The sequence below is a fragment of the Fringilla coelebs genome (genome assembly GCF_963513975.1).
Source record: "Fringilla coelebs genome assembly, chromosome: 1".
In the NCBI taxonomy this organism is placed as follows: domain Eukaryota; kingdom Metazoa; phylum Chordata; class Aves; order Passeriformes; family Fringillidae; genus Fringilla; species Fringilla coelebs.
Window position 1 is genome coordinate 35,515,062 of NC_140028.1, and position 14,147 is coordinate 35,529,208.

The 14,147-nt window shown below is 37.1% G+C and overlaps 1 protein-coding gene across 2 annotated transcripts in view; it reads left to right on the plus strand.

Moving 5' to 3' along the window:
* ARFGEF1 (ARF guanine nucleotide exchange factor 1) overlaps nt 1-14,147 on the plus strand; it is an 85,550-nt gene that overhangs the window by 64,447 nt on the left and 6,956 nt on the right. For both annotated transcript variants that reach the window (XM_084203832.1, XM_084203831.1), the window contains exons 23-33: nt 2,603-2,693; nt 3,776-3,816; nt 3,906-4,075; nt 4,698-4,849; nt 5,011-5,183; nt 6,115-6,275; nt 6,909-7,039; nt 7,874-8,003; nt 8,983-9,118; nt 9,204-9,342; nt 13,702-13,771. In XM_084203832.1, the coding sequence (XP_084059958.1) occupies nt 2,603-2,693; nt 3,776-3,816; nt 3,906-4,075; nt 4,698-4,849; nt 5,011-5,183; nt 6,115-6,275; nt 6,909-7,039; nt 7,874-8,003; nt 8,983-9,118; nt 9,204-9,342; nt 13,702-13,771 (1,394 nt within the window). The remainder of the gene's footprint in view (nt 1-2,602; nt 2,694-3,775; nt 3,817-3,905; nt 4,076-4,697; nt 4,850-5,010; nt 5,184-6,114; nt 6,276-6,908; nt 7,040-7,873; nt 8,004-8,982; nt 9,119-9,203; nt 9,343-13,701; nt 13,772-14,147) is intronic.

The following is a 14,147-nucleotide window of genomic DNA, read 5'->3' on the forward strand; positions in this document are numbered from 1 at the left end:
TCCTTTTCTTTGCCTTTTGCTCCCCTTTGGTCTGCCTCGCTGTACTCCCCTCACCTTGCCAAGCATTGATGAAGGGAAAACTTGGGCTTGGAAATCAATGAGTCTGCCAACATCTCATACACTGGGCTTCTTCATGCCCTTCCAGTATGCATCCTTCAGTATTCCCTGATGACTTGTGCAACTCGGCTGCTTCCAAATCCTGGCAGTTTCTCTAGGGAAGTTTCTCTATGCTGCAGTGACTGGCCTTTAAAAGTTTTAAGTCCTCATAACTCAAGAATGCAAGTGGTATTCAGGTGTCCCTAAATCATACTTGCCACTCATTGGTATAGGTCCAGCTTATAAAGACCTTTTGCTGCTGTCAGCTACATTGCTAGGGAAAATGGTTTATGCCCAGATGCATAAAATGTTTTTCTCTGAATTCAATTTCTGGAATGCTTATTGCAGTGCACATATGGAAACTTGACCATTTTCTTCTTTTTTTTTTTTTTTTAATAATGTTGCTTCAATCTTAGAGGAAAATGCTTAACTGGGTTTTTATGCGCTAAGGGGCTGTTAGAACATTTTCTCTACTGTTTTAGTTATTTCACTTCTTTCCACAAATCCTTTTTGCAGATAGTTGAATTTTCTGATTACTCCAAAGTATGCGTTGGAACTATGGGTTTCAAGCAAGCTTTTTATAAACAGAAATTCCTGTGAAGAATACGTAGTGTGTATGTCCATACACACAGACACATATTTTACAGGAAAATAGTTGTTTAGCGTGAGTCAAGTTGCAGTCTGGTGACACAGAAACTCCATCTTCCAGACCTACTTGCAAAATCAGATGTGGATAAGCAGCAGTGCTCACTCTTCTTGCTGAAGTTAATGTGTTTTTTTAAATAACAAAGATCAACAAAACCAGACCCAAAAGCTCCTTTGCTCATTTACTGCCTCAGCAAGGATTCAGGTGTGGCTGCTCAGGCATCTGCATTCAATTGTCTTTATCTCCTGTATTACCTTCCTGTTGTGGCACTTTTTTTTTTTTTTTTGTTGTTGTACTTGGAAATTCAAATTGTAAAAGTGAATGAATAAGCATCTAGTCTATTGCTCCTTTGGTAGGAATATTGCCTTACTTGGAGTTGTAATTGTGAAATCCACATTTCTCCTATGTCAGTTTCTGTTCACAAAGTTGGAAGACAAAACTTGCTGCTGTGAGTAGGTCACAGCCAAAGTATATGGGCTCCTGGGTAACCAGAAATCATCTTTGGACAGGGGGAATCTGAGAAATCTCTTTTTTTGTACAGCAGAGTTACTTAGCTGACTCCTGTGTTTGATTTTAAAAGATTTCACAACTGTTAGAGTGTAAGTCTGCTGTCTGTTCAGGTTTTCAAGCATTCAATTACAAATCCTGTGATAACAAGGAATTCTCACATAAGCTGGTAAAGTTGGTTAAGGCTCTGACTCCTTGGAAATAGCCCATCAAATTCTCTTCACACTCCGCTGCTCATTTGATCATTTCTTAGCTGACTCATTACCAAGATTCAAGCTAATTGACACTGGCAGCTTGTGTGCTTACAAGAGAAGTCTTGATCCAACCCAGTGGTATTGTACATTGCTGAGATACTAGCATGAGGTTGCATATGTAGGCACAGAAAAGTTGTTCCATAAATGCCCTAGAAAAGTACTTCAGGTAGGTAAAGTTATATAGATTTGACAGACAGTCATCTCCAGCCACCTCCAAGTGTGGATGGAACACATCGAGGCTCTGAGGCAGGCTGAAACATGAAAAGTTTTTCTCTCAGCAAACCTCTGAAATCAGAACTACTTGCCTTCTTTCAGTCTTCTCTTCTTTTCTATATTGCTTAAATTTAAAAAAAGCCCTGCATACAGGGTATGTGGAATTACCCAAAGTGATTGCAAGATTCCTGTTCTTTTTTTGATGGTCGTTCAAGGGGAGTTTGGAAATTGCTAAAAATTTCAGGATTTTTCTCACTGCAAAGTTAGCAGTTTCTTCAGAGCTTTCCCAGATGTGGGTTGCAGTTTCCAGCCTCCAAAATAAATGATTGCTGGTTTTACTTATAGATATTTCTCACTATTTTTGGGTGATAATTTTGCTGTAATTGAGATGTAGCTTAAAGTTGGAATTTTGGTGGAAGCTCTTCTTTCTGAATGATAAGAAATAAAATCTTTTGGGTTGGATTTACTCACTTGATGCTAATTAAGTGTGAAAAATTCTCCTCTAAGCTATATTCTTAGTCATATGTTGTGTGTTCTAAGTGGCAAGATTACCAAAGTTTCATTGAAAAATTGAGGAAAAAAAGGTGATCTTTGTGGGCTTTATTTTTTCACTTCTATCTGTTGCTCCAAATGTGGACAGTTTTGGGGAGCTAATATAATTTATACATGGATAGAGATATAATAATTAGGTAATTAGGATAATTAGGACTTGCAGCTGTTCACTGAGATGGGCAGCTCATGCAAGGGAAATTCATAATGTGCTTCTTTTTTTTGTGAATTAAAAATATATTTAATTATACTGGTAGTGGAACAACTTTTATTCCTCTTTCTTCCCAACTCATTCTGTAATCTTTTTTACCCATTTTTCATTTTTTTCTCACTGTAGTTGGTGGAAACGTGGATTGGAAGCAGATAGCCAGTATTCAGGAATCCATTGGAGAAACTAGCTCCCAAAGTGTTGTTGTTGCTGTAGACAGGTACTGTATTAAATTTCTTGTTGACCCCTGAAGGTTTTCAAGCAGTATTTGAATACCCTGTGCTAAGGAAAGGACCTTACTAATTTATTAATGTATTTGGAAAAAGCCTACATAAAAACTACCATGGAGAAGTGCTTTTCAGTTAGAGGGGGTGGATTTTTGTTTTGGTTTTTTTGCACCATGGGTGTTTGTACAAGAAAGAGCAGGGCAAAGAGTAGGCAAGAAGCTTTTTTACTGATCAAAAAATTACTGCAGAAGACTTACAGAATGGAGTCTGCTGTAGTGTCTGCTGAATCTTGATTTGCTGTATATAGTAACAGATTGCAAATCTCATTTTGCCTTAGTACTGAGGGCATTATTGTCAGACTCCTTTTCTGCTAAATGTAATTACTGACTCCCTGCTTTCCTCTAGGTTATGTAGATGTTTTCTGAAATGACCAAAATTATTATTCCAGTCTTCCGTTCTATGAATCACATTTATTTTAACTGGATTTGGCTAGGCAGAATACATATTGTAACATTCCCTGTTTATATCATACAGTAGTCATCACACTGAAGTGTTCGTGGATCTTGCTTGCTCAGCATGTAAGAAATCAGAACATATAATTTTCTTAATGGTTGTCAAAATTGATGAAGAGGTGTCATTTTGAAGGCTTGCAAACATTTCTATGGTTGAAATACAGGCAGCAAGATCAATGTCAGTTCAATGAAAAGTTATCTTGCAGTAAAATCACATCAAGTACACTGGAAGCTTGATGTCAAACACACCATAGCTGTTTAGGTTTGCAGTATGCCTCCCTGCTTCATAATGGGAAGTGTTTCAAATATCTACTTTTCATGGCAAATGGGTGTTATGCACTCTGGAGACGTTTGAGTTTTGTATTTCAATTGGGGATGATAAAAGCTGACAGTACTCTCACTATGTCTTTACAGTTGTAAAAACTAATTGTTTTTTAATAAATAAAAGTAATCAGAGACTGTCTATATATTGTTAAAAAAAAAAAAAGACAAAGAGGCTTGAAAACACTTAACAGGTGCTTTTGTTAAGAAACTTTAACCATGTCTTTAACTGCACTTTACAGAATATTTACAGGATCTACAAGATTGGATGGAAATGCTATTGGTAGGTTTCAACTCTTCCCTACTCATCCCCAACCCCTGTAAACTAAACCTTGGAAAAATATTGCATTAAAACCTGTGGTCATTTTACAGTGGATTTCGTTCGCTGGCTTTGTGCTGTGTCTATGGATGAGCTGCTGTCTGCTACCCACCCTCGAATGTTTAGTCTGCAGAAGATAGTAGAGATTTCTTATTACAACATGGGCCGGATAAGGTTACAGTGGTCTAGGATCTGGGAAGTTATTGGTGATCATTTTAACAAGGTATCCCTCTTAATGCTTATAGTGCATACTCCTTCAGTTATTGATACAGATTATTTTATTTTGAGCTTTATTGGAAAATCATGTGCTTATATGAATCATAGTGGGTTTTCTCTCCTTCTCTGTAAGCTTAAACCAATAAAAATTGTAAAGCAGGAAAGACCTGCAAGAAGGCAGAGGTACACAGTATAATAAATATAAAACCAAAAGTATACATTACATTATTTATCATTACCTGAGTCTAGAACTGGCTGCTGTTAGTTTTGTGCTGTAATTTTTGGGGGTGTTTCGTGATGCTTGGTTTAAGAGGTTGTCTTCAAGTCTAAATTGACTCTTTATCAAATGAATGTTTGACACGCATTTTTAATACAGCTGTTGAAGTCTTTTTTAGATGGCTTGCTTATTTTTAGGAGGTTTTAAATGCCAGATTATTTAACATAGAAAATAGCTGGAATTAGGGATTACTGAATTGCATAAACAGTGTGGTTTCTGGAATTGACTTCTGTTTAATTTCGCAAATTTTTCTGTACTGCTTAGTTCACTGTTATCAACTGTAAAGGCAGCTTGTGCTGAATCCATATGAGTTCTGATGCAAGCTTACTCTGCATTTCTATTCTGCATTCAGGTTGGCTGCAATCCCAATGAAGATGTAGCTATTTTTGCAGTAGACTCATTAAGGCAATTGTCAATGAAGTTCTTGGAGAAAGGAGAACTTGCTAATTTCCGATTCCAGAAGGACTTCCTAAGACCATTTGAACATATCATGAAGAGAAACAGGTAATAACATGCAATTAACTGAATTGCCTTGGATCACAAGCATCAACTTTTGCAATTAATATTTCAAATTGCTTTTGTAAAATCAGTAGTTAGAGAATTATACTATTCAAATTAATTATGTAATTTAGTTTAAAAAATTATTGTTTATTATCCTAATTTAGATCTCCTACTATTCGAGACATGGTTGTACGGTGTATTGCACAGATGGTGAATTCCCAGGCTGCTAACATTCGTTCTGGCTGGAAAAACATTTTTTCAGTGTTTCATCTGGCAGCCTCAGATCAGGATGAAAGTATAGTGGAACTGGCATTCCAGACTACAGGACACATTGTCAGTGAGTATGGACAATATTCAGACATCATGGAAGTGAGTGTCACTCCAGAGCCCAAGAAGCTTTGTGGACTCACAGCCTGCATAGTGGAGCCTGCTTCATGTCTTGGAACCAATGATTTACACTTTCCAATCAGTCCTCTGGGAAAATGCTTACCAGAGTCATTCAATAAGAGTAGAGTTAACTGATTTTCTTTATGCCTTTAAAAAAAAACTTGTCTGTTTGTTGCATTCTGTAGTAAAACAACTCAGGCCTTAGTAATTCTATTTAATGAGTACATTTTTATTTAAGTGAAGTAGTCTGGGGTTTCCTCTAGGAAAAAAAAGTACATATTTTACTAAAATGTAGTTTGCTTATCTTTTTCTGCTATTCTGAATTGTGTTTGTGTAAGGCCGGTTTAGGAGAAAATGCTGAGCCAGGGGGGCACTATGATAATTTTTTTTCTCTCTATTCTAATCTAGATCCCAGGCTTTAAGGGATCTTTAGTCTGTCTGAACATCTACAAGTTTATAAACTGTTTCATCTTCGATGAAGCACCTTTTTTTTTTCAAAAGCAGCTATTTAAAAACATGTTGCTGTGGAGGAGGTCCATCAGTAGATGGAACTCCATACTTCATGTGTCCCTCTTAAGCTGTGGGGACAGACTAGTATTAAACAGTAAGCTGTTCCTCTAGTCTTGCTTGTTACATTTCCCTGCTTTAGTCCAGGTACTACCTTAATTTATTTTAAATACTCACTGTCAAAAAGATTTGCCCAGAGGGCATTTCATTGTTGTGTTCCTTTTTTTCTTTAGTTTTTCTTACTACTCAGGCATTTGACAGTACCAAGCAATGAACCAGTCTCTCATGACTTCTGTTACAGACAGTTCATATTAGAATTAATAGATTTTAAAGCATGACACTTTTTTTTTTCCCTGTTCACACTTTTCTCTCAGCAATCGTGTTTGAGAAACACTTCCCAGCAACCATAGATTCTTTCCAGGATGCAGTGAAGTGCTTGTCTGAATTTGCCTGCAATGCAGCATTTCCAGATACCAGTATGGAAGCAATCCGCCTCATTCGCCACTGTGCAAAATATGTGTCTGACAGACCTCAGGTATAGTCTGTGTTAACTAAATTATAAGTGCTTTTAAAATGAAAAAATAGTTATGCTAAACTTACTGGCTTCCCTTCAAGTTTCATGGTTTAATGAGAAATGTACTTAATTCAGAAACAACAGGAGTATAAAATGCCACAGGCTTTGAAAGTATCCGTGATTTTTCTATTCTTCTTTTATTCCCTCTGCCCATCCTTACCACCCAGTTCAGCTCGCATTCCTGAGAGCTATTGGAAATCATTGGATCTCAGGATCTGCTCTCTGCTGGGAAATGTGAAGAAATGGATAATGGCATAACCAAAATTGTTTGATATTCTCAAAATGTTATGGTTAGGTCCCCACTTTCAGAGCTATCTTTATAAAAATATGAAAGCAAGAAACTCACACTGAACTGCAAGCAAAAACTGGTGCTTGAATATGTAATCTTGTTTATTTTTTAAGTTTATTCATAATATACTAAGCATTCATTTGAAAAACACTTCCCTTTCCCAGTGCTACTGTTTTAATTGCCAACTCATCTGAGGTATCAGGATATAATACTCTTGCAGGAGTGATTGTTGCTTACAGTCCAAGTTGTGTTTTATTTTGAAGAATCTAACTTTTGTGACTGTATAACTTTGTTTCCTTCTAAAGGCATTCAAGGAATACACAAGTGATGATATGAATGTAGCTCCTGAAGACAGAGTGTGGGTGCGAGGATGGTTCCCAATTCTATTTGAGTTGTCCTGTATCATCAATAGATGCAAATTAGATGTAAGAACCAGGTAACAATCAGTATTTGTAATTCAAATTTTAAAAGGCTTACTTTATACTTTTGAAACAAAAACAACTCTTGGTAAATGTAATCACTGTAAAATGACTTATGTATTTAATTCAGGTGATACCACTGTAGAAACAACAAACACCTTTTAAATAGACACTGGAATATAGGAATTAAGTCTGTGTTCTGTACATTTGAAATTTTGATTTTCTGTTATAATAAGTTATGTAGTTGTGATTGCATTCTGTCTGGCTCATCCCACTTAACCTTGGGGATTTTAAAACTGGTTTTATACCATGATTCATTAACTGGTTGAGGATTGCAGAAATGGTTAAAAAAAGCAAAGCTGTACTCTGATTTCATGTAAAAGTTGCTTATTTTCCTGGAGTATGATTTTCTCTTGTAAAGCGTATTCAGTTATAGTTCTGATGTGATATATGAGGAGTTGTACACAAATAACTTTAAATTTATACATTGGCATGGGAGCTGTGCATCTGGACTCCCTTTATAGCTGGAGGTGCTTAATAATTGTTTTTAGACTTTTGTACTTTTTAACTGGAAATATTTGTTTATTAATTTTTGTGGCCCTTGGTAAAGGAGTTGATTTACTATTTTAATTTTAATTTACCACAGCTCTCAAAAATATTTTCGGCTATTGCCTGCGACTATAAAGTGCTTTTTTACAAGCTGATTTTCTACTTATGTTTTGAATACTCGTGTGTATGTATAATGTTCTCAACAGCATTTGAGTTTGTTATTGCTGCTGTAGTTGTACTTACTTGGTCTTGTTCATGTTTTTCTGTAACTCTTGGTATAAGTTGTTCTTTCTTCATTTCAGGGGCTTAACAGTGATGTTTGAAATAATGAAGACATATGGCCATACTTATGAAAAACACTGGTGGCAAGATTTGTTTCGGATTGTCTTCAGGATATTTGACAACATGAAACTGCCAGAACAGCAGACTGAGGTGATAAAAGTGGAGGAAGATAATTTACATGAGAACTACATTTACAGTAGAAAATCTGTAATATAACTTTGTCAAGTAATGTAGGGTAAACCTCAAAACTTGGATGGTGGACCTGTGGTTCTAGTAGCCTTGTTTTGTGTTAATGGCATTCTGTTGGCAGGTGTTGTCACTTTTTTCATTTTTTAAAGCCATATGTGTAAAAGACCTGGTAGTTTACACTAGGACCAGCAGAAGAATAGCATAAAATGCAATGTATCTAGGCTTTGTAAGAAGAACTGTAGCTTTTACATGTGATGTTTGGAATCTGAGACATACAACATGCTCACTTGAGTGAGGTTTGTAATCAGCAGTGAAGTCACAATTAGGCGAAATAAGTTCTGTTACTTCAAAATTTTTGATGACATGGTGGAAAAAAAAACCCTCAGCCAAAGTGAAACCAAAAAACTCCATAACCAAACCACAAACAAGTGTAAACCACCCAAAACAGCACTGTGCTGTCATTGCAAAGTTTTGACCAGCCATTCAGTTTTTGATCTGCCAAAACAGAACCAGGTACTGCTCTGAAAAACAACTGAAATGGGCTTTAAAATGTAACTAATGTGAAAATTATTAGTATTGGAAGTTAGATCAAAATTGTCAATTGTTTAGGAGGCTTTGTCTGGCTATTTGTAGTAGGACGTGTCTCACTTCATTAATTTTTTTTCTGTGGAAAATGCTTAAACACAGCTTTGGCTTGGTGTTAAATCATTGAGCTAGGATTGGATACTAAGACAGTTGTTTGTTTGTCTGTTCCTGTATTCTTTTTAAACCTGCTAGTTAACAAAGCAGGAGTTAAGGCTCCAAAATGTTGAGGTTTTGAGGTACAGGAAGGAATTTCATGTCCCTATAAAGCAAATTGAGTAAATACAAATGTTCATCTATATGTTTATCCACAAGTTTCACCTTCAGGTTGTAACTCTTCTGTTTTTTTGACTCCTAGAAAGCTGAATGGATGACAACTACTTGTAACCATGCACTTTATGCAATATGTGATGTATTTACACAGTATTTAGAAGTACTTAGTGATGTTCTTTTGGATGATATATTTGCACAGCTGTACTGGTGTGTGCAACAAGGTAGGAACTGCACAAATTATGTTAAAACAATCTTAACATTTTACTCTGAATGTGAATGAACAAATGCCCTGTTTGTCTCTTACAGACAATGAACAACTGGCACGATCTGGTACAAACTGTTTGGAGAATGTCGTCATCCTTAATGGTGAAAAGTTTACCCTCGAAATCTGGGATAAAACTTGCACTTGCATGCTGGATATTTTCAAAACTACAATCCCTCACGCGTAAGACAACTGTTCATATTAGTACTTCGTAAAATAGTTTACCTAGATGATTTACCCATTTCAAACTCTTAGATATCTCGTGGGTGGGGTGAACAAAAAGCTGTTAAGTGTGGACTAAAGAGAAACAGACTTACTTGCAATGTGGTGATAAATTAGGTGTCGGTATTCTTCTGTATTGTTAATGATCAAGTGTTAAAAACTAAAATGCTGTATAGGAGACTGCAGACATAAGCAAAAAAACTCTCCAACAACCCCCAGAATGTAACATGAATCACTTAAAAGGTTTTGGATTTTTGGAGAAGTACTATCTTGATTTTTTTATTTTCTATTTTGTAATAGAAGATGCAGGCTTTGCTATTTGTAATTACATGCAGAGCTTTTGCCATAAAATACTAAAATACTGCAACGATTTTGCAGATTTAAGTCTCTGTGGTTGATGGTTAATTTCCATCATATATTTATATGAATCTTAATATTTTTGTGAAAATTTTCTTGGCTATTTGGTAATTCTTTCCATTCATATAATAACTCTGTATGAGGTTTCTTGGAGTAAGGCTGCACCATTCCAAGTGCTGTTTCATCCAGTTCATTTTCTTTGCTTCTGGGACCTACTTTAGGCATGAAGAAAACTGAAGCGAAAGAAACCTTCTGCATGTCAGTCTTTCCTTTTCCTCTAAAATTCTTCCAATTTTAGTATTGTATATCAGATAGCACTGTAAGAGAGCTTCATTCATCCATTAAAAGATAAAATCTGTCAGTACCTTAGCTATTTTTTTTAAGTGAGTAAGTATAAATTAATTCCATCAAAAAATAAGTATAAAATGAAGTGAAATATTTGGGAGCTAGCAAGATACTTCTGCATTTTGATATCTGCCAAAAATAAAATTGGAAGCCACATCTCTGGATGTGGAAGTCCAGCTGAATTAACCCTGACTTATTAGGGCCTGTACTTGGAAAGGTTTTGAAGTTAATATTCACTAGCAGAACATTTGCTTTGGTTTCAGCTTATGATCAAAACTTAAATTTCGGGTATTCTTATAATTGAATATTAGAAACCTTTCTAGAGCAGCATTTTGAATATCCTAATATTTAGACATACTCAAAATACTCTTGTTGCCTTTAGTTATAACTAATTTGAAATATGTGCATTATTCGTTTTGATGTTGAGGCCCTTCTGCTTCTCAAATGGGTTCTTTTTCTTAGGAGAGTATCCAACTCCTTCCTTTAATTTTCTCTTTCTTTCTCTTTTAATCTTTCTGTACCATAATTTCAGAACTTCATTATGTTTTTCCTTTTTAAATTTCTGGGAGGTTCCCAACTTTTGTAGTATTATTTTGATTTTATGTGAGGGTACGCATCTTTTTTCTCCTTCTCTTTCTGAGTCCTAGGAGAACACTTCTTTTTTGCCTTTCTTTTTATGGCATCTAGTTCTTTTTCTGAGACTCCTGGTTTTGCCTGACATTTCGTATTTTATTTCTTAGACCCTCTATTAGCCTTTTTTTTTTTTTTTGCAATGAAGCTTTTTCTCCCCTCCCATCCTTAGTTTTGTATTATTTTATTATTTTGACAATGCAAAATATTTTAATCTGTTTTATTATACCAGTTTTAATAAAACCACCCAGTTTTAATATTCAGCTTGATGTGGTGCCTGTCTCAGTGCTTAGAGAAGGCAAGTGATCTTTTTACCTTTGTTTTTCCATGCCTGGAAGTAGTTAATGTTGAAATGAAGACAGGCAAATCACACTGTGGTATATATGAAAACTTTATGGGCAAGTGCCTTATTGCCAGTTGTCTTCAAATAGTCAGAGGGTGTGAATCTCTGGAGTGTAAAGTATCTTCTAGAAGAATTTGTTATTAGTCTGATCAGGTAGGTTTACATTTGTTCTTTTTTAGCATTCATATGAAACATCTTCCAGGTGTTGTGCAGCTTCTCTAATTTAAGAGCTGCAACATTGGCTGCACGAGTTCTTAGTTGCAGTATCAGCCTCTGCTGGTTCTTGGCAAGTTACTTTTTTGCTAATAGAGTTGATCATATTTCCTTGTTTGGAAAATGTATTATAATATTTACTCAGCTACCAATTTCTGCAAGGATCAGTTACTAGAAAACCACAAACCATGCAGCTGCCAAGCTTCTACAGATCACTGAGGTGTTGATAGCTGAAGATACTAATGCAGAATGACACAGAATGGCAAAAGTTGGAAAGGGCTCTGGAGGTTTTGTGACCCAACCCCTGTGCTTAGGCATGGCCACCCCAGAGCACTTCTCCCAGCACCATGTCCTGACTTTCAAATATCTCCAAGGAGGGAAGCTCCACAGCCTTTCTGGGCAACCTCTGCCTTGTGCTTGATCACCCGCACAGTGAGAAAGTGTTTCCTAATGCTCATAGGGAACTTCCTGTGTTTGTACCATTGCCTCTGGTCCTGGCATTGTGAATCACTGGGAAAAGCCTGGCTCTGCTTTGCCCCCACATTTCAGATATTTATAGTATGTTGATGAGATGTCCTGAGCCTTTTCTTCTCCAGGCTGGAGAGTCCCTGTTGCCTCAGACTCCCTTTATGGGAGAGATGTTCTACTTCCTTCTTCACCTTTGTGGCTTTTTGCTGAACTTTCTCCAGTAGGTCCATGTCTCTGAAACTGGGGAGCCCAGGACTGGCCAGAGTGCTGAGCAGAGGGGCAGGTTCCCCTTCCCACCTGCTGGCAGCTCTCCTCACACAGCCCAGGAAAGCATTTACTTTCTCTGCAGCAAGGGCACCCTGCTCACTCATGTCCAGCCTGGTGTCCCCCAGGATCCCCAGGGCCTTCTCTGCAGGCCAGGCTGCTCCCCAGCTGGGCAGCTCCAGCATGTCCTGGGGTGTGGCCTTGTTCCTCCCCAGGTGAAGAACTTTGTTCTTCCCTCACTGAAGTGCACAGGGTTCCCATCAGCCCATTTCTCCAGCCTGCGGAGGTCCCTCTGGATAGCAGCATGACCCCTGGTATGTCAGCCACTCCTCCTACTTTTGTGTCATCCAGTTTCCTGACAGTCCTCTCTGCCCCATCACCCACATCATTAAGATGGACAGACTGAACCCAGTATTGACCCCTGGGGTGTACCCCTGGCCTCCAGCTAGATTCTGGGCACCTAATCACCATCCTCTTGTCTTAGCTGTTCAGTCAGTTTTCAGTCCACCTCACTCTTTGCTCATCCAGCCTATCAATTTTTGCCTTTTTTAATAGTTTATTTCATTTTTCCTTTAGTAATTTTAATTTTCTGAAGCTTCTTAAGAGCCAGTCTTGGCTTTCTGGTGCTGAGAAATCCAGTGTGAGTGCCCTCTTGTCTTCAAAAAATTCAAGTTAGAATTGGTTCCTTGCACAGATTATGGTGTCCAGCCTCTACCAGCTCATAATGGCTCATTATCCTAATGCCTCAGTTTATGTTCTTACAGCTTTCAAAAATCAATTCAGTTCTCCATTCCATTTTATTTGTTGCCTTATTACATGCCTCAAGATTTTATCTTTTCTTATCTCCAATTTGTGTTTTTAGTAACCCAGTATTCAGTTTTCTGGAGATCCGAGGTATATTCACTTAGGATGCTTAACTTGGTGTAAAAGCTCTCCCTTAGGAAATGCAGACACAAATGTCCAATATGTGTTACCTCACACAGATTAAGACTAAAGAGTTTGAGATCATGGCAATTACAAGTAACTCCAATCTTACTTTGCAGCAATAAATTTGATAGAACAAGAAACGATGGGACAACTTAGGTTATTTAATCCAATTTCTCTCAGTTCTTTACAGGCACAGACAGTCTCAGTGAGTTACAATTAGTGTAGAAATTTTTTAATGCCAAGGTTAAGATCCTCAAGACAGCAGTGTCCTATAGGAAATCAGCAGGGAAGAGATCAGAAGTATTGTCAGTGATTTGATACCTCATAACAGCAATGAATCCTGAGTGGAAGTGGTGAATTTTTAAGTGGAAATAGAAACATAATCCTGGAGTATACCCCAGACAGACAATGCAAAACATCTCCAAATGGTCATGAGGTTTCTTCTGGAGTAGATTCATTCCTTATTCTAGGTCAGGCTTCAGGCAGTGTGTGAGAAGAGGTCCACTAATGGCACTAAAACTCTGCCTTAAGACACATCCATTATTTCTGAGAAAAGCTAATCCACTTCAGTATAGTCCACTTGTGCATCCAAGGTAGTTGGCAGAAATGTTGAAGTTCAACAAACACAGTTTTAAATGTGTGAAAAAATAAAGTGCTCTTAGAATTGAAATTAATGCAAAAAACCCACATCATGTTGAAGGGAGTTTTTAGAGTGTTGGTTCTGATTTATATTTGAAATTTAGTAAATTTGGGACTGGTGTTATGTTTTCAAGGCTGCTGACTTGGAGACCAGTCGGTGGGGAGTTCTGCTCTGGCTCTCCCTCTGATGCAAAAGAAAAACTGGTAAGCTGTTGAAATAAATAAAACAATAATTTAAGATTGCAAGAGCTCAGTACAAATGTGTTGTGATGTAGAATAAGTGAAAAATATACTTGGTTTAAATACGTTTTTCAGGTTTGATTTATGTGAATTTTTTTTCCAGCACAAGTGCTATTTAATGTTTTAAAATGGCATGGAATTAAATTGATAAAGAAGTATGTATTTGTTTGCAGCAAAGTTGACGTCCATAAGTTGGCTGTAGGTAATGCCCTGTGTCTGGCAGGTTTCTCTAATACTGGGCTTTGAGTTGTTTCATGGTTTGGGTCATGGTTTTCTTTCATTTTGATGTACTGGAAAGAAGAGAAGCTGCTGAAGAGGTATAGATTGACTTTTTTGCCTC